The 25,517-nt window shown below is 41.0% G+C and overlaps 1 protein-coding gene across 5 annotated transcripts in view; it reads left to right on the plus strand.

The window, feature by feature from the left end:
- Window positions 1-25,517, plus strand: part of JAK2 (Janus kinase 2) — a 1,231,913-nt gene that overhangs the window by 966,861 nt on the left and 239,535 nt on the right. For all 5 annotated transcript variants that reach the window (XM_078676001.1, XM_078676005.1, XM_078676003.1 and 2 more), the window contains 2 exons: window positions 10,571-10,705; window positions 12,315-12,402. In XM_078676001.1, the coding sequence (XP_078532127.1) occupies window positions 10,571-10,705; window positions 12,315-12,402 (223 nt within the window). The remainder of the gene's footprint in view (window positions 1-10,570; window positions 10,706-12,314; window positions 12,403-25,517) is intronic.

Raw genomic sequence — 25,517 nt, forward strand, 5'->3', positions numbered from 1 at the left:
GCTAATGTCTCCCTGTGCCCAAATGGGCCTATGTGTACATGCCTTTGTGTATGAATGCAGCGTGCTTGAGCATACAATAACATAGTGAATATATGTTGCAATTGTTTTCCGTGTAATGTCTTATGACACTAGTGGCCATGTAATGACATCACTTTGATAGCATATTGTGAATTTGCAGGCTGTAACATGGCATTAGTGGTTATATTACGAATTGACTCAAAACATCGTGGGAATGTTTGGCATATAATTGATAGCCCAGACAAATATTGGCCACACATTGACATGTGGATCTGAACCTGACCATGTGAAGCTGAACCTGGAACTGCTGTTTTGATGGTGATAGTGACTCTGTATTGGCAGTGACTGTTCAAGCGTGGTAGTAATAAGGAATGAAAAGCTGCAATTTGGTGGCACAATTAGAGTATTCCCTAAAGAAGCAAAGCTGGACAAAATTATTAGAAAATCACTAATTGATATTTCAGAGCCAGTGAGTTTATTTTTAAATAACAAGAGTCAAGAAAAGTGACGAGCCTGTGATGACAAAAAGAATTCACTTACCTAAAAAACTGAATGTGTATGTTACTTGGGGATTATGAGTGTAATTTCAGAAAACAGCCGCGTGGTATGGGTGGAATTGATTTATTCAATAAAAAAAAAAGAAAAAGTGATATTTTGGGGCAAGTTGAAGGTAGTGTTCGCAATGCTATTTGTGAACCTCAGTGACACTTTGTAGATGTCATTCATGCGTGCAGAACCAACTATGTGATTCACCAAATATGTATTTACTCACATATAAAAGAACACCAATTTTATGAAGCTTCATGTATGTGTAAATATCTATACAGGAAAGGGCTTGTGGGTATATCAGATCTGAGACACCTGACAACGGTGTTGAAACACATACAAGCCTACTTGTTTGTGGTAAAGAACAACTCTTTTGGTGAGATCTTCTCAATCACTCATGGTCTGGGGTAATTGTTTTCTGTGAGTGCAAAGATAGGAAACCAGTATTGACATGGAAGAGCTTTATCATGCCAAAATATTGTCTCCATGGACAAAAGAAAGTTGTCAAGTGCAAATACCTTACATGATAACATTTGACCATTGTAAATGTGTACTTGCTTACGTTCTGAATAGAATCCCACAAGCCTGATCCTTCAAAAAATATGAGAATAAAACATTTAGTAGTTCTGGGAAATTCATTGCTGCTTAGAATCTGGCTCTAATTTCATGATATACACAGATACCCCTTTCTTCTATCATCATGGAAGAGCAAATAATATTTGCTGCAGCTTTGTAGTGCAAACGTTTTATGTGATTATTAAATATATAATTTTCTTCTCCAAAAAACAGGGAGTTTGTATGTGCATTTATTTGACTGCTAGCATATTCTGAAGCTCATTATTTAGGCTTGTGATAGAGAAGATCCATATATGCTCTGGTCCTAAAACATTACATACGGACACTTTATCATATGAACTCTATAATAGGTCTTTCAGGGGCTTGACACAGATTTCTTGGTGTACGCTAACAGCTCAATCATAAAAGTGTAATTTAGGCAAGACCATTTTCACTGATACTCCTTATCGTAGAATTGATTAATTCAGTAGGTATTTATGAAGGTGGAGCAAATAAGCAAATAACTAGTCTTTCTCTACAGGCCAACCGTTTGCCCATGTTTAGCAGCGGTTACTATAAATAACTGCACCCATGCCCAGAATAGTATTAACTCCAGGGGCTTAGAGCTGATGTCTTATTCGGCGTCTTATTACTTAGATAATGTATGGATATCGCTACCCAAAGCATAGTATTGGTACCCACTTATAGAGGTAGAGGTTGTGCATCCACATTTGATTACTTTTTTCAGATCACCCAATTTGGAGGAATTACTGCAGTATGGGAAAGTTTTTTCTTCTAATTACGGGGATCATAACCCTATCAAGGTTGCATTCATATTGTCTTCCAAGCCTAATTATGGGGAATGTGGAGCGAGAGATCTTGAACCATCTACTGATGGCTTAAGATTAAAATTGAGAGTGGTTACCCCCACCCACTAATTCCATAAAGTGATCAAGGAGAATTCGGACCTGGTCATGGCTTGCTTAACCGAGAACGATATTGCACCCTCAGCAGTTGTGGCATTTACTCTGCTCTGCTCTAATATTAGGAAAGAACTAATGAGACCTTCATGCCCAACTGTCCATAGACCTAGATGGTATAGTCCCAAATGCTATGTTGCCAACTGCCAACCATGCATGGACCTTATGGCCAACCCTAAGAATCCCATGGAGATGGCACTTTTACGAAAGTAATACAAGGAGATCACCACAGCAAGGAAGAAGGAAATATTGGCTCAACAATGGGGATCACTGGTTTTGGTGGCAAATTAAAAAGAACAGTAACCTCTTCTGTTCTGCTGTGAAAGATATGAGACAGACTAATTAGGTATCAATTCCAATTAGCTAAAATATTACTAATGAGGCTTGGGAGTTGCACTTCACTAACATCTATGCAGCCATCTCAGCAGAACGTGAACTCCCCATGGCTCCTGTCCACAAGGCAGTGCATCTGACCTTGGGTGAGGCTGAAGACGCTGGCCTGGATGGAGTACCAATAGATCGTATTAAACACAAACCTGAATGCTGGGCTCCATTATTATGTAATGTTTTTAACACGGTAGCCCATTCTCCTTTACCAAGCACATGGTCAACCTTTATTATAGTTCCTATTTTTTTAAAAAGGGCGACCTTTCGCTACCCGACTGCTATAGACCCATTTCCTTAATAGATGCTACATTAAAAAACATGGGAAGAGTTTTATATAATAGGATAAAGGAATAGGCAGAGGAGAAGTCCATCCTGTACCCTTGCCGATACAGTTTTAGGCACAAAGGTCGGCACAGTTGAATTGTGCCTTAATCTCCATCTGATCATTGGGAAATACACCGTAGCCCAGCAGTCCCGTTACATTTAGTGTTTATGGACTTGACCTCAGCCTTTGACTGCATTGATCTCTCAAATCTGTGGTCAAACCTTTTAGCATGTGGGATGGACGAAGCACTTGTGCACTGTTTACCTTGTTTGCACAGGGACATGAAGGCCAGAATTAGAATAAACATTCAGGGGGAGGTTTCTAAAGATATTGGCATTTTTGGGACTGTGAGGCAAGGGTGTGTTTTAGCTCCATTTTTAATTATTTTATATATTAATAATCTCCACCCTTTTTTTACCATCCATGTTGTATGTGGACAATGCTGCAATGAAGGCTCTCACACCAAGGGCTCTGTATCTTTTAGTCCAATGATTTGTGGATTTTATTGAAGTGCTAGACCTATGTACTAATCTTGCAAAATCTTATAATATGGCCTGCGGCCCAAGGAAGTGCAACTGGTCCTCTCTCACTGGTGGCAATCATACCTTAAAATGCACTAGCATTTTCTTACCTGGGTCTAGTTTGTGTTGCCAATGGTTCTTGGACAGCGCATATTGTCCTTTGCAGGAATACATTTTCTAAGGCGATCAACTCATTGTTTAGCCTACCGCTACCCAGGAGGGGTAGAACTCTTGTGCCCTGCCTGCATACGTTTACGGTGTAATGCATTCCAATGGCTACATATGGGGCTGATGTATGGGGCATTACCAAATGTAATACTATCCAGGCAGAAGAAAATAGATTTTGCCGAAGCGTTTTGGCGGCTCCTATCTCCTCTCTCCACTTTATCTGTCACAGCGAAATTAATTCACCCTTTATAGAAGATTATATTAGTGCCTGCCCTCCCTTGTTATGGTCAGTAGTATAGAAAAACAAGGAGGGAAGCCTACAAGAGATATTATCATGGATTACCTTAACTGCGATAAAGGCATGAACACCCCTTGGTTAGCAGGGGTGGAAACCTGTCTGTGTAAGATTGTCTACCAGCATCTTTTTGAAAACCGTGACGATTATTATGCTATTAGTAACAAGCATTTTTTGTTGGCAGTCTTTTGGAACTTTAGAGCAGATAGATTAATTGCAGGGTACCCGACTAAACCAGTGGGCCGCTGGGAGTGTAGTTTACTAATCTGCTTTAATTATTTATTATGCGTCCCCTCAGGCTTTAAAGCGAATCTTGATTCTTTGCCTTGTCCGTGTAATGGGAGTTCAGGTCAATCCGCACTGCACTTTTAATTTTTCTGTGGTTTTTATTCTATGCACACAAAGGTTATTTTGTTCTCCCTAATGGAGAGAGAGGAAAAAACACTTAACTTGCTGATGAGCAGCGAAGAAAGAGGAAGAGGAAGCAGCAACAGGGCATGATGGGGGCTGCCAGAGTACAGAGACTGACAAAGGACTTATGTTTGCGTTTCCTGTTTCCCAAGTGTTCATGGGAAAAGTAGTTTTTTTGTGTGTTTCTCTTGCTGCTGTAAAAAATAAAGTGAAGGAAGAATGGCATAATCCTCGCCTCCGAGTCCTGAGTAGAATTGGAACTTACCAGCACCAAGGCTAGGCAAATTCTCATTACTCTTCAGGAACTTAAATGTTCAAAAGGAGCTTTAGCCCAAATGTCTTGAAGATTAAAACTTCCTGTATTGATCCCCGTCTTACAGTTCGCATTTCAGTAAGGAAGCCTAATTACAGCATTACTGTTTTGTGTCTTTTCTATTTTTTCAATGCAGAGTGAAATGTTGATGGCCTGGCGTTACATTTCATTTCAAATGTAACCATTTCCGATCACATACATCACCTTCCTTAACCCAATATTTTTTTTGCAGACAACTACAAAGCACTTTTCTTTTACTGTTTCTGGTGGCTCATAGATTAATTATGTCCTCTGCAGGGATCTGTTTTTGACTCAGTGGTTGCATGTTCACGTTCCAGCACGTCCTCTCATCTTTTCATCCACCCAACATCTTTAAAATAGGTTTCATTGAGTTGGGTGAAAAACTTCAGTTATCTGCCAGTTGCACAAAGAAGACCTCTTCGGGAGGGAACATGCGCTCTACAAATGTGCCTGCAACTGTGAAATAATTGTTAATGTAATAGTGCAACTTTACAGTGTTATCCTGTTTATGCAAAAAAATATATATATTTTATTGTTTTCAGATCTCTATCACAGAGTATGGCAACACATAAAGGCGTAAAAAAAGTTGGTAAAACTACAATTTCACACCATTTATTACAACAATCACTTGAGTATGGTGACTTTTCTAAATTGTTTTTTATATGGCCTACAAAGTGTTAGTGAAACTACTGTATATGATATTCCAGCAATCTGTTGAATTTAGGGAATTGCATCATTAGTTCATTCAACATAGCATATACATAATCCCTTAAGAAGATAGCAAGGTACTGCATTTATCTTCATGATATTAGCATCTTGAGATCCAGAGCTATACGATCAATAGTTGGTTTTGGTAACTGAGCATTTGTTAACAAAAATACTTTTTAGATTAGGATATCGGTGCACCATGTTTATTTGGGGCACTATGGTTAGATTTTTACACTTTAATTCTGTGATCAATCTGTCTTGTATCGGACCCACAGTTATGCTATTTCTGCGTTGTCAATTTCTAAAAGATCATTGTGATGCTAAAGTGACTCTGTCTTTGTACAGGGGCCACCATTTACAAGTTGTAGTCCAACTCCTACAACATCAGGCTAAACCATTTGTGATGATAATATTATAAATTTACTTAGTAGAAGAAGCCTCACAACAGTGTCAGAAAGAGGCCTTACAACAAAGCTTAGCAGGATCATCTGTTGATATGTAACAAGCAGACATATGTGGGTATATGTAGATACAGTGAACGGTTCTGAATACAGAAGTTTAATGGCGGTATTAATTTATATACCCATCTGCTATATGATTACAATTGGCATAGACAATGTTTGCTTATCTACTGTCATCGCACACTGTATAATCTGTGATTTGTTTCCAACTGACCCCACTGTTAACTTCATATATTTGTATTGTAATATGTATTTCTGAAAAATGGTAATATATATATGTTAAACAAAAAAATGAGTTTAAACCAACTTGATTTTATTGTTACTGGTTGTAAAATTACAAGCAAAAGTAATTTATCTGATTAGAATATTTGTAAGTCTAATGGTAACTGTAAATGCTTAACCCATAAATGACCATTCTGATAGCCCAGCACCAATTTGTAATTCTACTGTGTTAAAATGGATGTAATTTGAGAGAACCACCGTTATAACTGGTCAAATGTACTTGTGAAATTTTAGGAAGCCCAAAGAGAGTTTGTCCATTGTTAAGGAATATTTTCTGGACCATTATTTAAAAAGCCAGAACATAATATCCTCTGATTAATAGGCATAAAATTGCTGCTTTCTGTTGGTAATTTTCATGATAGTCATGTAAATTGGGATCCAAAAAAATGGGAGTCAAGAGGGAAATACCGGGCTAGGTCGCCCTCCACTCAATTCAAATACTACAAACAAAGACCTAGTCCTAAAGGCAATATATCTTCTAGACCATTAAACACACAAGGATTGTCGGAAAAATCATTCCAGATACACCTCTAACTATAGAGATTGTTACTGTGTCTCAGTCTGTTGCCATGATAAAAAATAGCCATACTCTGATTGATATATTACACAACAACACAGGACGTACATTCACTAGAAGGACGACAAAAAAATTGTGAAATAGCTGGAAATCACCTCACGGGCGCACCACCAATGGGACCCCTGGTTGGTACTCACCAGGATGGCCCTGTTCTCATCATTGGTGACAACCAGCTTAACGTAAACGTGTCCAACACCCAAAGAAACAGTGAATGGTGCAGTGTACATACAACTTATATGTGAACAGGACTAACAACATTCAACATATACCACGAACAATACTGTGCATACAAGATACAAAAAACTTTTATTTACGCTTTTCTTGTTGCAAACAGTACACACTTACACATAAAAAAGTGAGTAGCGAATACTACCTATCGACTCGCACTCTACTTACAGCCGACATGTTTCATTGCCTTGGTTTTTATCAGGCAATTCTTCAGGGCAACCACTATTAAACTGCCACTGCCACTGTCACTGTGTTTATTGTGCTGTAAATCAAGAAGGAAACTGCGTTTCAGAGGCCGTCATATCTTGCCTACTGATCACCCCATATGTATTATGCAAAGATGGATAATAATTACCTAGTTGGCCGGTCTGTCTTTCATACCTTGGAAGAGACACCTCTTTTAAATATCAAACTACAACTCTCAAGCGGTGAGTGTGTTCGTATCTCCCTTCAATCTTTCAATCTAGGGCAAAGGAGAGACGTCCCAGAAAACAGCGGTTAAAAAAACGGTTAATCTAATCTCACCATAATCCTCTTGTAAGTCCCACCGTGTCCGGGCTATTTGTCGTTTTTACCCGTGGAGAATACTCGGTCGGCGTCTTCTCAACACCGGAGCGCCGAGCGAGTGATTCTCCAGTCTATTAACTTCCTGGATACCGGCGCTCGTCTGTTCTGATTGGTCAAACCCGACACATGACCTATATTGATTTAGCCCGAAGTTTCTCTTCAATAGTTTATCCTTTCCATTTTTAAACTTGAAAAAACTACTTCCACGTAATTATCCACATTGCGGCTAATCAACTATATATTAAAATGCGAGACTCGCAAATTTTTCGGGGGCGATAGTTTCGGGTGCCATCTTGGGACGGGCTAACCATAATGTAGGCCAATGTTGGTCGCCTCAGTACCTACGGACATATAGATGTTCATTTAGTTAAGAGGTGTTTGATAGATTCAGCCCTTAGCCCCTATGAATGTTAGGTAGACTTGGGACCCACTCGCAGTTTTTTTACCCATAACAACACTGTATCATAAGAGTACGTCGCTTTTGGCGGCCATATTGGGGCAGTTAAACTTTCTGTTTATTATTTATTGACCGTTACTCTGGGTGCACACTCCGGGGCTACCGGGAACGTAAGGTCTTCAACGCCCCCACCTTAGTTTAATTTCTTCATACTATTCTTATTACTTATTTTGATGAGATATCTCTGAATCATATTTTGAATTTGACTCAAACATCAGCCCCACTGGTTTGGCTTGGATTTAGCCTTTTTACTCGTAATTCAGCCCCAACAGTAGGTTTGAGAGATTTTCAGGCTATATTCAAATAATGTTGTCTATTCAAGTGAGATGTAAACTAATCCAAAGTAACCACCCAGGACTATTGCATGTGAGGCTTCACTTGCTCCAGTCGAAGTTATACACTCCATTCTTCGTTAGAAAGCTGTGTGTTAGGCAAACTGAGCCAAGGAACATAAGGCATGTTTGATTCAAGGAGTTCATTTAATTAGGCATGTATATTCAGCGTAACTTATTCCATTCAAGGAGTTCATTTAATCCTCTCTGTTCGCTTCGTTCCTGGAAAATCCAGCGTGCTTCTTTGTTTATCAGCCGTCTTTCCATCGATTGGGCCTCTCCTACCACTCTTTCCAAAACCACCCAAGTGAACGAATGTCTATTGCGATGGCAATGTTGTACCAGCTTTGTCGTCAATTTCCCTTGTCGAATAGTGCTCAGGTGTTCTTGAATACGGAGTTTAATCTTCCGCGTTGTAAGACCGATGTACTCCAGGCCACATTCACAACTGAGTCTATAAACTACATTTGTAGTGTTGCAATTACTGAAATGCTTCAGTGTCCATACTTTTCCAGATTGCAACACGACTGTAGTGCTTTTGTTTGTGAGGTGACAGACCGAACAATTCCCACAGGGGAAATGCCCGTTCGGTACAGTGGTGGTTTCTGCTTCTGTTTTCTCCAGCATTCTGGTATGGACCAATTTATCTTTAAGATTGTTGCCCCTCCGGAAGGCAAAACGGGGTGGGGGCATTTTAAAGTCTGCCGTGGATAGGATGGACCAATGCTTTCTAATCACTTGTCGAATTTTTGTAGCGATGGGGTCATAAGTCATGACCACAGGTAAACACTCTGTTTTTTCTTTTTTCTGAGATTCTAGCAAGGCTTCTCGAGGAGTGCTTAAGGCCCTTTTATTCGCCTGTCGAATAACTTTACGTGGGTATTCTCTGTCTTTTAGCCTTCCACTTAAGACTTCTGCTTGTTCTTTGTAGACTTCAGTTGAGGAGCAGTTCCGTCTATATCGCATAAATTGTCCTACTGGAAGGTTGTCCCTGAGGGCCCTAGGGTGGTATGATTGGTAAGACAGTAGTGAGTTTCTATCAGTTGGTTTCTGATGTACACTCGTGGCAAACCTTCCTTCACAGGCTTCGATATCCAGATCCAGATACACCGCGTTTGTGTGGTGATATTTCGTGGAAGTAGTTTTTTCAAGTTTAAAAATGGAAAGGATAAACTATTGAAGAGAAACTTCGGGCTAAATCAATATAGGTCATGTGTCGGGTTTGACCAATCAGAACAGACGAGCGCCGGTATCCAGGAAGTTAATAGACTGGAGAATCACTCGGTCGGCGCTCCGGTGTTGAGAAGACGCCGACCGAGTATTCTCCACGGGTAAAAACGACAAATAGCCCGGACACGGTGGGACTTACAAGAGGATTATGGTGAGATTAGATTAACCGTTTTTTTAACCGCTGTTTTCTGGGACGTCTCTCCTTTGCCCTAGATTGAAAGATTGAAGGGAGATACGAACACACTCACCGCTTGGGAGTTGTAGTTTGATATTTAAAAGAGGTGTCTCTTCCAAGGTATGAAAGACAGACCGGCCAACTAGGTAATTATTATCCATCTTTGCATAATACATATGGGGTGATCAGTAGGCAAGATATGACGGCCTCTGAAACGCAGTTTCCTTCTTGATTTACAGCACAATAAACACAGTGACAGTGGCAGTTTAATAGTGGTTGCCCTGAAGAATTGCCTGATAAAAACCAAGGCAATGAAACATGTCGGCTGTAAGTAGAGTGCGAGTCGATAGGTAGTATTCGCTACTCACTTTTTTATGTGTAAGTGTGTACTGTTTGCAACAAGAAAAGCGTAAATAAAAGTTTTTTGTATCTTGTATGCACAGTATTGTTCGTGGTATATGTTGAATGTTGTTAGTCCTGTTCACATATAAGTTGTATGTACACTGCACCATTCACTGTTTCTTTGGGTGTTGGACACGTTTACGTTAAGCTGGTTGTCACCAATGATGAGAACAGGGCCATCCTGGTGAGTACCAACCAGGGGTCCCATTGGTGGTGCGCCCGTGAGGTGATTTCCAGCTATTTCACAATTTTTTTGTCGTCCTTCTAGTGAATGTACGTCCTGTGTTGTTGTGTAATATATCAATCAGAGTATGGCTATTTTTTATCATGGCAACAGACTGAGACACAGTAACAATCTCTATAGTTAGAGGTGTATCTGGAATGATTTTTCCGACAATCCTTGTGTGTTTAATGGTCTAGAAGATATATTGCCTTTAGGACTAGGTCTTTGTTTGTAGTATGTAAATTGGGATGCCTTTCCTTTGGTTTGAGGGTTTTCTCAAAATAACAGTTTGGATAACGGAGATGAGCTGAAAAAATTAAACTGAGGTTTGACTTCATTTGTGCATTACATTTTGCATCTTCTAATAAAATCCTCTATTGTTTTAAAGCATGAAAGCCTTGGGCAGGGCACGTTCACCAAGATTTTCAAAGGACTAAGGGAGGAAGTTGGAGATTATGGCCAGCTACATCAGACTGAAGTACTCTTAAAGGTTCTTGACAAAGCACACAGAAATTACTCTGAGGTTTGTATAGTGTGAAATTATGATGTTTCACTTTACAATACTTTTATATTTTGTAAGTTTTTGAGATCACAGTGTCTCTCCTCTCTTTAGATTTTAGCAGTTAAAACTGTGGTAAAATGGTTAGGTAAACTCAGTATTACTTTTTTCAACCAACACTTCAAACAAGAGTTTTGGAACTGAAGGACATATGTAACTTCTAAAAGAGTTAAATCTCTTCTCTGCCCCTCTTTCTATTGACCTTGCCTAATTGACCTAATTATAATCACCCCCACCGAAAGGTATGCCATCTCCACCTAACATCTCGTACAATCCTAGCCACCAACTCCCTTCTGACCACCTTTCTGGATGTCCTCTCCACCTATCAAGGCTACTTCTCCCTTGGCCTAATGCATCAAAGTCCTCTTCTCTGACCCCTGGTTTCACATAGATTGCCATATGTATCCTCTTCAATAGTCTGAGTGCCCTTTCCTCTGTACTTCGGTTTGCACATTACTTCCTTAGCTCCTACCTGTGATTTGGGCATTGTCTCCTCTATCTTTCACCGGGTTTTTCCATCCTGTGTCCCACATGCCATGCTTATTATCAGTTTCTCTTTTTTCTGTTAACTTCTCATTTTTCGACAACACTGGCTGGACTGACCAATCCCACACAGTCACATTCCTCCTAGATTCTGTGTGGCTTTATACCTTATCCCATTCTCCTTTTTGTATCTGATTCACCTGTGAAAGGAGCAGTCTGACAACTGTGAATGAGGACAGGAGTACTTACTGAAGTGATCACACTTCTTCTTACGTCTCTTTTATCCTGGTTTATGGGTTTACCTCTTCTTGACCGATTAAAGCTGTATCCTGAACCAGCCCATATTAGCAATCCGTCTTGTAATGAGCATTGGCCCATTTGAGACATAGATTGTAACCTAGTTTAATCAGTAGCAGATAGTCTGGTCACTCACTATAATAAAAGCTCAACATATGTTGCAGTCATTGGGAGTTCCAGGTCCCTCAGAAGAGGATTCATCAGCTTTCACCACTGTATCATCCTTACAGATTGTAAGCCACAGAGCTTGTTGAGGCCCTTCTGTTTATTTTCTGTAATTGAGGACACCTCTTTTGTTCTAGTTACTCAATGTGTAACTGTGTTAATCTTAAGTGATAATTAACTGAGAATTATTGTAACACTAGTTTCATTGGGTTTAATTTGAGCTTTTTTATGACATGAATGATTGTGATTGCATGAATTGTATTGTTTTTGCCCTATTCTAAGAGTGAACATTTGAGATTTGCTATTTGTTAACCACAAATACCAGTTGAAAAAATCTTAATTTATAGTAGATCTAAAGGTTTTAAGTCAGATACATACATTTCTCAAAATGCTTAAACTAACAAATCCATCTAAATCAAACTCATACAGTACATGATTTACTGAAACTAAAATAACGTTTTGAGAAACATTTTATTAAATTATTAAACTAAAGAATATACTGCTCTAACAATACGTGTGGGATTGACAATTCAAGTATGGATTAATGTGTAGTTTGCAAAATGTGTAGTTTGCCGTATTTCTTTGTTAGATCTATGTTCACTTATTGTTTGTTTCTCTATTTTTTTAGTCATTCTTTGAGGCAGCCAGCATGATGAGCCAGCTTTCATACAAGCATCTTGTGTTAAACTACGGAGTCTGCGTTTGTGGAGAAGAGAGTATGAATACACTTTTTATTTGAATGCTTCAACTTATTTGAAACACGGAAATTGAGTCTTGTATACAGTGCATCACTCAGTGCTTTTTGTTATAAGTGCTTTTCATTTCAAGTGTCTTGTTTGATCTACTCCAACCAAATGTTTGTTATCTGAAATTAGTTTTTTTCTGCTATTTTGATGTCGGTGAGTACCATATTTTACAATGCACACTATTGCGAATTGCAATACCCTTTGGGCTGTTATCAATAACAATACATGTCAGCTGGTGGCATATTAATAATAAAATTTTCCTTACACTAAAGACTAAATTGTCCATGACTAAACATGTTCTCGCATCCAAAATGCATGAAACGGACCCAAACCTTACATAGAAGCCTTTAAAGGACTACACGGAGCTAAGTTTATCATTCCTTTATCATCCCTTTTCCATATGGATTGTACAGATGATCATTCCTTTAACCCCTTCCATGCTCATGACAAGGTCAGCTTGTCATGCAGTGTACTGCTCCTGTGCTGATGACGAGCTGACCTTGTCATGAACAATGGAAATCTGGAGAGTTCAGCACCCAGCGGGAATTGCCTTAGCACCAATGTGGTTAATTCCTCACCTCTTAAACTTGATACTCACTATTCATTAAATCATGTTGTCATGATATTTTCTGTTGGTACAACTCTTTAGTCACAGTAGTCCTCGTCTCCTGCCATATGGGCTTACTGTATTAGACACCTATTGGCTCATTGGCTCCTATTAACTCGGTTAATCCCCACTGCATTAATGTATTCACTGTTCCTTTTCATTGCCACCTTCTTAACGCTTCCTCCTCCCTCTTTCTCCACTACCCGATAATGCACTGCGTGCTTTGATTTTGTTCAACTGATATTGCTTGTTTCTCTTTTTCGCTCTCCATCGCTTCTTTTTTTTAAGTTCTTATAATTGTATGTATTAGTTTATTCCCTATTGCCTGTTAATTGCTAATTGTGTGAGAGTACACCCCTCAGTACTTAATTTGTAAAACAATAAGTGCCAGGGCCCTTGTCAGGATGCATTGCAGCTTGCACCACCCTTTGCCCCAACACAACTATTACCCATCACGTTCCTTCAGACTTTTAATATACATTAAACATGACTAATGGGTTCCGTCCAAGCCATTCTTATAGCTTTGGGTGGCTGGCATTAGTCAGTTTAATGCATATTGATTCATTAAAGCACTGTTGTGCTCATCACAAATTTAGACAAACAGCGCCACCATTTGGTGGGCTGTCTTAAGTGCTGGTGTTGACAAGTAAGTGCTAGTGCCGAGCAGCGGAAACCACCAGCTCAAATTAGGCATTGAAACACTCCCGGAGAACTTGATCTGGTTGACAGACACCTTGGAATTCGACAATGGGTACAGGTAATGGCAGTGGCGCTTTTGCATTGCCAATACAGATTTATTCCTAATTGTTGGCCCTCCACAACTGATGTATGTTCAAATACAAAAATTATGCGTCATGCTTGGAATATACCTATCCCACGATAAACAAAGGTTTTATACCATTGTCTCTCTCAACTCTCTTCATTCCAACGAATCCTCGAGTTCCAAAGTTTCTTAAGTGTGAAATGAGTAGTAACCGGGGAACATTTACATCCAAGCAAGCAAATCATGTAGCTGTCCACATAAGCAGCACTGGAAGACTGGAAATCCGATATGCTGTAGGAGCCAAAATTGAAAATTAGCTCTCTGTACAATATATTGTCTCAGTAAAAGCTCTGGTGTCAAACTCGGTGTCAGTGCCAGATTGCCATACTGTAACAAAAGTGTTGCAGCACCCTTATTTTGGAAATCATTGTTTAACCCGGCCATCTTATTTGATCGCAGTAGAATGCACAATAGAATTCAAGGCTCTCTTATTGCCAACGAAAGTCTTTCAGAGTAAGGGCAACTATTTAAGGAGTAACTGAACTTTAAAAAAAGTGTATGCTCATGAATCGGAAACAACTCTTCTGGCATTTCTTTCCAATAATTCAGTGGCGGCTGTTCAATAGGTGGCGATAGAGCGTTGCCCCACTCACTGAGAGCAGCCTGCGGCATAAATATTGCCACATGTTATTTTAGCTTAGTTTACCTTCCATTATTCTCCCCCCCCGTGTGGGCGTACATTCTTCATTTAGGGATGTGATTTCTTCTTTGAGTGGAAGCGAGGCCAATACTGAAATTTGCGTGTCCAGTTGAGCAGGTGTCTGGCCGTGTCCAGTCTGATAGGAGCAGTCCAGGCCTCCTCTGTCTGGACTGTCAGGGAGTCAGGGACTGCACAGACACAGCCCCCAGGGCAGCGATGGAGGATAGGTATAACCTTCTCTGCCAAATCCTGGCACTGTTCTCATGCTCAGAAGCATGAGAGCAATGTCTGGATTGGCTGGTACCACGTCCCCGGTGGCCCGGCATGCACAAAGGTAGGCACAGCAGCGAGGGGTAGATCGATGACAGAAAATGGCCAGTCACTGTGTGGCTTTATAAGCCACACAGTGATTGGCCATGTTCCAGTCTGGTTGTTTAATGCCCGGGTTGTCTTCCCTTTGCACACAGTTCCCTGGGCAATGATTGTGGCCTGTGTGCAATCATAGGGCCTGCCCATGGTGAAGGAATCCTGCTGTGAACCCCACTGATGATCTGGTAAGTACAACATTTGAGATAAGATCGCGTTATGAATAATTTCTATACATCTCAATTGCACCTTAGACAGACTGACAGATAGGGTGCCAGAAGACTCAAGCTTGTGTTAGTTTTAATTATTAATGACTGCTGGAGCAGGAACAGAGAAAGGAACATGTAAGCTACATCTCTTACATGCCATAATGCTGTGTCGGTGTCCGCCATATGTCTGCCGTAACTTGGAAAGGCTAAAAGGGCAGTTTGAAAGTGAGTGACTTGAAAGCTGAACTTAGAAAAATTTGTGGCACTGGGTTGTCAGGCATGTGGCAGACGCACCGCTGATAGATTACCATGCCCCAATACAGAGTCACAAATGTTATGTTATGTTATATTAAGGGAATTGTAAAGCGCATGGCTGTCCCAGCAAAGGGATGTCCCAGCGCTAAATATCAGAAGAAGGGTGCAGGTGAGGCTACTGCTCACTGAAACAGCCAGGTCTTTACTGCCTTCCTAAAGACCAAGAGATTGGTGATGTTTCTGATAGAGAGTGGCAATGAGTTCCAAAGAGTCGGTGCTAGTACCTTAAATGAGCGGCCTCCAGCTCTGGATCTGCGGATTCGCGGCACCTGAATCAAATGGAGATCTGTAGAGCGCAGAGCAAGGTTTGGAATGTAATGATGACATAGGTTGCTGAAAATTGCCGGGCCAGGGCCCGCCAGTATTTTGTGTGTGATACAAAGTGCTTTGAACTGGATTCTCTGCTCAATGGGCGGCCAGTGGAGGCGGCGCAGCACACCGGAGACAGAACTGTACTTCGGTAACACGAGTGGCTTGAAATACCAACTGGCAAGTGTGGGGGTTCAAACAAGCCCAAAATGGGTTTGAGGCCACGCAGTATACCGAAGCAGGTCCCTGCCACAGACTTGGTGTGCTCCTTAAAAGATAGGGCATTGTCCACCCGAATGCCAGGACTTTTTTACAATGGTTTTTGGCGCAGGAGGAGTACCCAGCTCCAGCGTCCACCGCTTGTTGCCCCAAAGATGAGTCTCTGCCTCGTGAGAGGATCTCCGTTTTAGACGAGTTTAGCTGGAGACAATTTGCCTCCATCCAGCCCGCAATAGCGTATAATTCCTCTTGGGATTTGGCTGCGTCCTGGCTAGGGTCCTTGGTGCAAGAAAGGACCAGCTGCATGTCATCCACATATGATACTAAAGAAATGTTGTGGGTTTTAGCCTACAGGGCCAATGGCCGAACATAAATGTTGAACAGGGTCGGACTCAATGCCGACCACTGAGGGACACCACAGCAGAGTGAGTGTGTCTGGGAGTGAAAAGGTGGCGAGATTTCCTGGAAAGACCTATTTTGCAGAAAGGATGCAAACCAGTCAAGAGCTCTGCCCTTTATACCGATCTCCTGCAGCCAGCGGATCAAGATGTTATGTGCGACCGTATCAAAGGCGGTGCTGAGATCCTGTAGGATGAGTGCTGACATACTGCCTTCATCGATGGAGACTCTAAATTGCTCTGTTACTGCTAATAGGGCTGACTCTGTGCTGAGTCTTGTTCGGAAGCCGTTTTTCAATTAATCCAGTATGGAATAAGACTCCAAATACGGCATAGATTGCTGTTCACATAGGATTCAATTACTTCAGATAGGAATGGAAGCAGAGAAACCGGGCGATAGTTCTCTGGCCTGGATGCATCTAATGATGTCTTCTTTAGTAAGGGAATGACCTTAGCATGTTTCCAGCTTGCGGGAACCCCTCATTGGAAAGGCAGAGGTTAATGAGATCCAGACAACTGGGAAGAAGGCAATCCTGAAGTCTGACAAAACGTTCTGGTTTGAGGGGGTCTTCGGGAGACCCTGATTTTTATCTTGGTGGCCAAGACTTTGAAGCCGTCCATTGCGATAGATGGAAAAGTGGACAGGGAATGGACCTCATTCCCTGTGAGATCTCCACTCAACATATCTGCGGCCTCGCTCTTCGAGTGGAAGCTATCATAAATGCTAGCCACTTTATTGATAAAATAGGTGGTCAGCACCTCACATTGGTCATTAGAGGTGATAGTGCCTTCATCTGTGATTTCACCATGTCCTTTAATAGGGAAAAGATGGTTTTCGAGGGGTTATTGCTGGTGTTAATCTTATTAGCAAACAATGCGGCTCGGGCTTTCCGGATCCGCTTATGATAGATTTTTCTGGCAGCTTTGTATTCTAATTTAGCAGTAGGACTGTAGGCACATCTCCAGCCACGCTCTAGAACTTTACTGTTTTTCCTATCTATTATGAGTGACTCATGGGACCGGGCTTTCTTAGGATGATTTCATTTTGCTGGAATGCACTTGTCTAGTACATGGTTGATCCACTTTCCGAAGCTGTTGCTAGCTGTCTCGATATCCAAGGAAAGAGTGGGTTGAGTAGTAGCAAGAATGTCTTGTAAAGTAGGATTATCTAATTTCTGCCAGGGGCGTTTATATATAGCATTGCGACACCCCTGAGTTTTGGGGCCTGCAGGGTGCAGCGAGACAAGTAGCAGTGTGTCCGAAGTATAGTTGAGACATGAAATCGAATTAGGAACTATTACATGAGAATGAAATAACCTTACCCTATTCGTGCTATCAACTCGCTATTTTTTCCCCTCCAAAATAGGAAGGTTAACATCAGCCACTGCAAGTGGCTTCATTTATAACCAGGTACCTCCTCGCCACTAATATCCTTTAGGCATGTAACAGCTGGTCAAGTATTATGTGTTGGCCTCCTTGATTATTTCACTTTATGATTTTATTGTTCCGCATCTGCTCCATGCTTCTCAGCCTTTTTTCAATGCCGCAGCTTCTCTGCTGAAATCTGCGCTTTGAGGTGGGCCCCTACTTCATCAAGTTGACCTCCTAATACTCTATCACTTTCAAGCTTCATTTGGTGACTGCCTGACCTTTCTTTCGATACATACCGCACCCACTTACAGCCATGGAACTGTATTCTACAATACCGGTCTGTTCCTGCTCACTAGGATATGATATGATATGATATGAATTGGCTTTTATAGAGCGCAGCTTACACTCCATGGAGCATCTTGGCGCTAGGAGCATGCCTGTTCATACGCCCCGTAACACCCCATGTACAGCTATTAATTTGCACCTATTCTTTCCCTCCACTTTTTGGGCATAGGAGATTTCATTATGTTATTTCCACAGTTCCCTCAAGTTAGTTATTTACATTGGCTAATCTGAGCAATCCTTTATTGACCGCGTCTTACGTGGGCAATTCAAAGTGCATGAGGCCTAATGCAGAGGTTTAATATGCAAAATTGGGTCTTAATTGGCACATTATTTTAATATTGAATGTTTTATTTAATTATTGTTGATGTGCTCAATGACCACATCAAACATAATTAAATGCAATATTTTGCATTCAAATAATTGTCATGAAAGCCTGTATGCCATACTGGTGTACTAATTGAATTGCAATGAAATTCACTTTTTAAACATCCAATATAAAAATCGATCTGGGGCCCTCTCTTAGCACATGCAGAGACCTTTGCTCTTACTTAGTGGTTTTTACTTACTGCTTCCTTAATGATTTTCAAGCAAATTCTTGATTAAAATGTTGTTTAAAAAGAAACCATTTGGCCCTCTAGTTTTCAAAACTGCCCAAATTTACTATTGAAGTTATGCTCAGTGATTCAAACACTAAAGTCAAACTCGTCAGCAACTTTACGCCTGACACTTTCAAAAGTCATCAGCCGCCACTGTCCAATATCCTTAGTCCAGAAGGATCTAAATGTTAGGAAGTAGATTTGATCTCTTGTCTTCCCCCAGCTGATGCTAACTTAATTTCGTTTTATGAACCATCTCCCTCCAATTACAATTTTCAAACACAGTCTTCGTGTAGAATGTTACTTCTCTTCAGAAGGTTAATAACATAACGCAGTTGGTCCCTGAAACCTATCCTTGGAAGTTTAAAAATACATATGCAGTTAACTCACCTTTGTGGGTATCGCCTTAGTCTAGCTTTCTTAAAATCACTCCGCTAGACGTTGTTCAGCCTATGATATGTTACTATTGCACTTTTTCCAGCATTTGCAGCATCGCTAGGGTCCTTAAGAATGTGAGTTTCAAAGTCAACAAGCCCTTTGGTATGAGTGGCAGAAAGAATTGTTAGAAGCCTCTCATCTGGAAATCGTCCTATTCTTGAAGTGTTGAGTCGCTGGGATATTCGAGGGCAGAATTTACATTTATAGCTTTTACTTGGAATGTTCTTTTTTCCCCAAAAAATCGTTTTGGGCTTGTCATATACACTGAAAAGAGAGGCTTTCATAATGTCTTCATCTTTATATATGTATATGCTTAGGTCGGACAGTACAAGTTGAACAATAAGAATGTAATAAATAATTTATTTCAATGTACAATCCCTTTCTCTCTTTGAAACAGTTTTGCGTGATGTAAGTATTTGATTCCCCGGCAAGGAGGCAATACATCTACTCCTGATGCTCTTCTTAAGAGTGACGGTTAGTATCTAGTCATCCAAATGTGGTTTTCAGTGCTCTAAAGGTGATCTGCTTCTTTGGAAGTACCGAGCATAGAAGCTTGATTGTCCTTCAGTCGTTTGGGCAGTTGGCTCCTTGAGCCAAGCTTTTGCACACTTTCTTTCGAGCAATGTTACAAGAAGTGGGGAGTCACATTGTTTACATCCTTCATCAGTTATATCCTATCAAGCAGAAAGGTTTGCAAGTTAGTTGGGTACTTTTAACACTCGACCTTTCAGAATATTTTCACCTCAATTTTCTCTGTCTTGTTTTTAATACTGTTTCAGCTTTTGATCTTCCGAGAGGCATTTTTAGTCACTCTTTGAAATATCTGTTTCATAGGACCAATTCATTCAATCTAAATTTTCAACAACTATGTCTTCTATTGTTTTTCTGCATTGGGAAGGACGATGTTGTCATTGAGCGGGCATTCTCCTTACTTTGCCATGTTGTCATGTACCTGCTTGATTAGGCCTTTTGTTCCTAGTGTTTCACACCTATTGGTAGGCCATACATTTCAGGCACCTAGATGCTTACATTTAGTTCTATTGTTTCCTTTATTGTCCTCTGTAGCAAAGCTATGTAAATCACATATTAATGACGTGTGCTAAACGAAGGTGCTCTTAAAGCAAGCCTAAAGCCTGTATCTTATGTGGTGCAGTTGATATTGACCGTATTATAACCTTTTGCAGATTCAAAGATCATTATTTTTCATACATATAAAGCTACTCCTTGAATGTTATTCTTTAATTGTTAGCACCTTTTAATCAGCTGAAGAAAGTTGTCGCAAGACATGTTATAACTCCCTGCTGACCCCCAAAGACCGAAGGCCTGATTTGAAGTGTGGTGGAGGGGTACTCCTTACAAACATGACGGGTCTACCGGCCACCTTGTTACAAGCGTGTTAACATACTATGCACTTGTAGAGAGGCAGACGGCATATCTGTCATGACAGAGTACCCATTGGTCAAACTTTAAATCAGACCCTACATCCATATAGAAAACACAGAACTGGCTAAGTCTGTATGTCCATTCTTGGGACTGTACCTAAAGAGTATATCCCTTCTTTAGACTGAGCCTTGTGTGACTTCATCGTTACACCTTATTAGAGCTCCATAACGTTTTGCCCCGTAGGGCCTGGTGCATAAAACATTTGCTCAGCTTCGACCAACTTTAGTGTGCATAAAAATCATTGTGGGGGCAAGATCGTATTCCTTATTCACAGAACCGTAAAAGGAAAGATTTTTCTCACGCAAATGGGATTTGCACTCGTGCAAATTCTGACCGAATGCTGTAATTTGTTTACAAAACTGGGATTAGGGACAGGATTATTTGGTTCTAGGTGGGTGCACAAAGCAGGTTGTGTTAAGCCACGACAAATAAACATACGTATGGTGTCTGGAAATGAAGCATTGTGCAAAGTAAATAGTTTCTTTATCTTCTAAACAGTAATGGCTTCTAACCGCAGTACATGAGCCAGCTATCACAGTCGTATTTACAGACGAGGCAGATGCTGCCAGGCCCCTCGGGCTTATAGGGTCAGTAAGATTCTGTCGGCTGAACTCTATAGTTGTATTTGGCAAGCAATTCAAGCAGTTATTCTTTGCCAGTAAAAAACACTCGCAAGCTAGTCTACTGCTTAACACTCCGTGCTATCTTTCCTTTGTGAGGGTGAATTGTGTTTTTAGAAGGCCACTTTACCACACTTCTAGTGAGAGGGCGTCTTTACTTTGAAAACTGGGATTCGTATTAATTGAAACTTCTGGACTGAGGTAAATATCTTTATGGATTTAAAATTGCCTTTGGCGTTTGTGTCACTATACCAGATCATACCACAAAATGTGCTTTGGCGTTTGTCCCAGTGCTTGTAGGTAATTAACTTAATCTGTGATATGCAGGTTTTGGACTCGTTTATTTCTGTGGTGCAGAAAAAAGTTTGCCTCTACATTAGGTCTCATTTTTAGGAAGAAAAATGAAAGCGCCTGAGGTTTCTGTAAATTGAGTTATTTAGAATGAGCTGAACCCTGTTTTGACGTGATGTGCGTGGTTCTGTGGCACCTCTGTTTACAACTATTAACACGCATCTTATGTGCCAGTTGCATGAGCAAATGCCAGGGTTAAGTAGAGGGTTTATGCACATGTATTGTTGTTAGTGGTTAGTCCAGTGTTATGGTTTGTTATTATTATTATGGGGATTAGTCTTGTGCGATCAAGCAAACCATTCGATGCATTGATTCCAGTTTCTTTAAAGTAGATTAAGTTAAGAGGCATTTAGTATCCCCATTTGTTGGGGGAGTGGGAGAATGTGGGTTCATGCAGATAGTTGGTAAATCTAGTAGATGGGCTTGAGGAGATCAGTATTAGGTTGCATGGGTGTGACTTTGAAAGAGAGCTTGTGATGTTTGATATGATTTTGGGGCAGTTTTCAGAAATGCAATCATAGAGATTAAGGTAAGCATTCCTGTGTCTTTGAGAAGTTTGTGCATGCAGTGGGCGGAAGGGAATGAGAGGGCCACTTGAAAGAGCAAGCATTGAAAATGCAATAGGTCTCACCCTCGTTTAAGTTAAAGCAATTCTGTTTTTTAGCTTTGCTTTTATTAGTGTTTTTCAAACTTTCATGTACATAACATGCATATGCTTAAAGACTTTGATAGAAAAGCAGACATTTGAGGTGAGCAGATCTAGAGTGTCGCTGGTGTTGAGAGTGCTCTATACAGGAGCTGCTTGCCACCTAAACTTGAGAACTACCCAGAGTTCTCTTCTTCTTTTCTGCATGATTTATTCGTCACGCTATGCCTGAAAGGGTATTTTTTTGACTTGTGCTGGGTGCTCCCATGTGTCTGGACGGAGCTGTGCCTCTCTGAAGAGCTCTAGTTAGAGCAAAATACTGCGTCAGGGGTTGCTTTTGTTCATTTCGGGTTGGCTGGGTTGGAATTTTACCAATTCGAAGCTTTAGTGTTTTGCCTGGAGTGATAAATGGCTTTTGTTATTTTACAGCTCGGCAAGGACAGCACTGCTAGTCCTATGCTTAAAAACTTTGCTGTAGAAATGGCAAAAGACTTTGTCCATTTCTATTCTATCTCGGTGTGGATAGCACTGTGCTAATCCTATCTTTAAAGACTTTGATAGAAAAGCAGACATTTGAGGTGAGCAGATCTAGAGTGTTGCTGGTGTTGAGAGTGCTCTATATATGAGCTGCTTTCCACCTAAACTTGAGAACTACCCAGAGTTCTCTGCTTCTATTTTGCATGTATGCATATATGTATATGTATATGTATGCACATATTTATAGATATGCAGATGAATAATATGTTTATATATGTATGCATATATATATATACACACATACATAAATGCATATATATATACATATATATATGTGCATATGTGTGTGCGTAGAGAGAGGTAGAGGGGTAGAGGTAGAGAATAGAGAGAAGAGAGTAGAGAGTGAGTAGTAGAGAGTAGAGAGTGAGTAGTAGTAGAGTGAGTAGTAGAGAGTGAGTACTACAGAGTAGTAGAGAGTGTGTAGTAGAGAGTAGTGAGTGTGTAGTAGAGAGTGAGTAGTAGAGAATAGAGTGTGTAGTAGAGTAGTGAGTATGTAGTAGAGAGCAGTAGAGTGAGTAGTATAGAGTGTGTAGTAGAGAGTGAGTAGTAGAGAGTAGTGAGTGTGTAGTATAGAGTGAGTAGTAGAGTAGTGAGTGTGTAGTAGTGAGTGTGTAGTAGAGAGTAGTAGAGTGAGTAGTAGAGAGTGTGTAGTAGAGAGTAGTAGAGAGTGTGTAGTAGAGAATAGTAGAGTGTGTGTAGTAGAGTAGTGAGTGTCTAGTAGTAAAGTAATAGTGTTAGTAGAGAGTTAGTAGTAGAGTAGTAGAGTGTAGTAGAGTGTGTAGTAGAGAGTAGTAGAGCGTAAGTAGTAGAGAGTGTGTAGTAGAGTGTGTAGTAGAGAGTAGTAGCGTGAGTAGTAGAGTTGAGGTTCCGTGGAAATCGTTACGACGTTTTGGGCATCGCCGAATATGGACGAGTGTGGTATCTATGAACCGTAAATGACGAGTTTAGTAAGTGTACGCGGTTTCGCCATGCTACTCAGATTTGTTCGTCTCATTTACAGGTTTCTCCAATGAACCCTCGGGTTCCATTTTAGATACGGCATCCATTTTGTTCCTTGCCCTCACGTAGTCAGCGAACAGGCAACTGCCCGCATCGTGACCCTCTAGTTCCCAAGCTTTACGGTAGAAGCATATTCCTTTCATGCGTCTTTTATGGCTAGGGGGAGGACAACTGCTAAGGCAGTTGCCTCCGCTCAAAGGTGATTCTGCCGAGCCGGTCTATTGTTTCAGCCTCGCACGTGCTGGGATCGAGCCCTTTTAAGCTACGATTACGCATCCAATATTATCCTCACACTCTCTCTTCCCTGTTGTCTGACTTCCTTGCAGCTGTTCTTGTCTCTTTCTCTTGCTTATTTACAACTCAAGTGGAATGTACCTAATGGTGGGAAGATGTGCTTTTACAGTTGGAACTGGTGATGTTAATGTAATTATGTTCCGGGGTTCTCAATACATGAAAGCGATCCTTTTAAATTTTACTGTGGGAACTGAGCTGTAACCTTTTGCTTACATATTATGCAATGACAAAATCTTGTATAAAAGAGAGCGACCCACAAATGCAATTTGAAGCAGACTCGCAGAACCTACATGCTGTTGTACTTCTTATGACTTTTGCCTCCCTGCAGTAATAAACGCTGATCTTTGACGCCCAAGGAAGTCTCCCGTGTCTCTGTCTTTAGTGCGCCAGAACAGGTATCCCACGAAGGTTTTAGGTGTTGTTCCCTGGCACCGCTGGGCCTTAAATAGCCTAGTCCTTCAGTTGGCGCCCAACGCGGGGCGACATCGGCGGTACCGGTCCAAAGCCTGACGATTGTGAGGAACTTCGTGTGAAATCTCCGAGGAAAAGGTGCACCCCGCTTCATCGATCCTGTTGTCGAAATAAGTGGTCCGAAGATTTTTCCCGCGAAGATTCCCGCCTCCTGACGGCTGCGATGGACTGATGCCCTGACTGTCGACCTGTTTTCGACGCCTGGCGTAGACCTTTCGTACAAGCGAGACGATAGACGGGCCTTCCGGGTGACGCCATTGTATTTTCAGTTAAGTATTTGTGGGTCGCTCCCAGTCCTTAGTGGTTGTTGCAGCTTATTGAAGCTTTGTTGTATTGCATGGTTCCATTGCATTTGTGGTTCTTAGTTGTTGGTCCTTAGTTGTTATTTGACAATTGCAATTGCCAAAAACCGAGGGTTTTGTTTTCACGAAGAATTAGTGCTTCGGTAACCCTTGAAGTTTGATACTAGGTTAGCGTGCACGATGCCTAGCCATAGTGGTTTTCTTGGTTTCTTTAAATGTTGCAACAAGGATTCCCGGTTGGAGGACTCGTGTCCGATACCTCCAGTTGGAACTCCGATATATGAGCTCTATAGTCGACATGGTGTGGGCCCTATTATATATAATAAATATTGGGTCCGTTACACGAAAAAAGATGGTGTCCTTAGTTGGCCTCCGCACGGAAGTTTTGACCTCACGATCTTAGATAATCTAGAAGCTAAGCTGTTTAAAAGGAAAGCTAGGCCAGCTATGTTTGATTCCTTTCGGTTATGGCGTAAAGAGGCCAAACAGAAAGAAATCAAACAGCTTAAAAAGAATCAAAGAGAAGGTATCGTTCCGATAATGCAAGTTGTACAACAATGTCAGCGAGATAAAGAAGAAAAAGAAATAGAAGTTTCTACTAGATTACATCATATGAGGATAGACAAATGTTATCCGGTTTTACCAACTAGTCAGGATAAGAAAGAAGAGGATTCAAAGGAGGATCCCCTGTTAGCGTATTTGATGAAATCGCCACCCCCTTATGCACAGGGTGCTACGGCCCCTGTAGTTCCTCCTGTAGTTCCGCCTGTTGTTCCTCCTGTTGTC

This window comes from Lissotriton helveticus, chromosome 2_1 (genome assembly GCF_964261635.1).
Source record: "Lissotriton helveticus chromosome 2_1, aLisHel1.1, whole genome shotgun sequence".
NCBI classification, from domain to species: domain Eukaryota; kingdom Metazoa; phylum Chordata; class Amphibia; order Caudata; family Salamandridae; genus Lissotriton; species Lissotriton helveticus.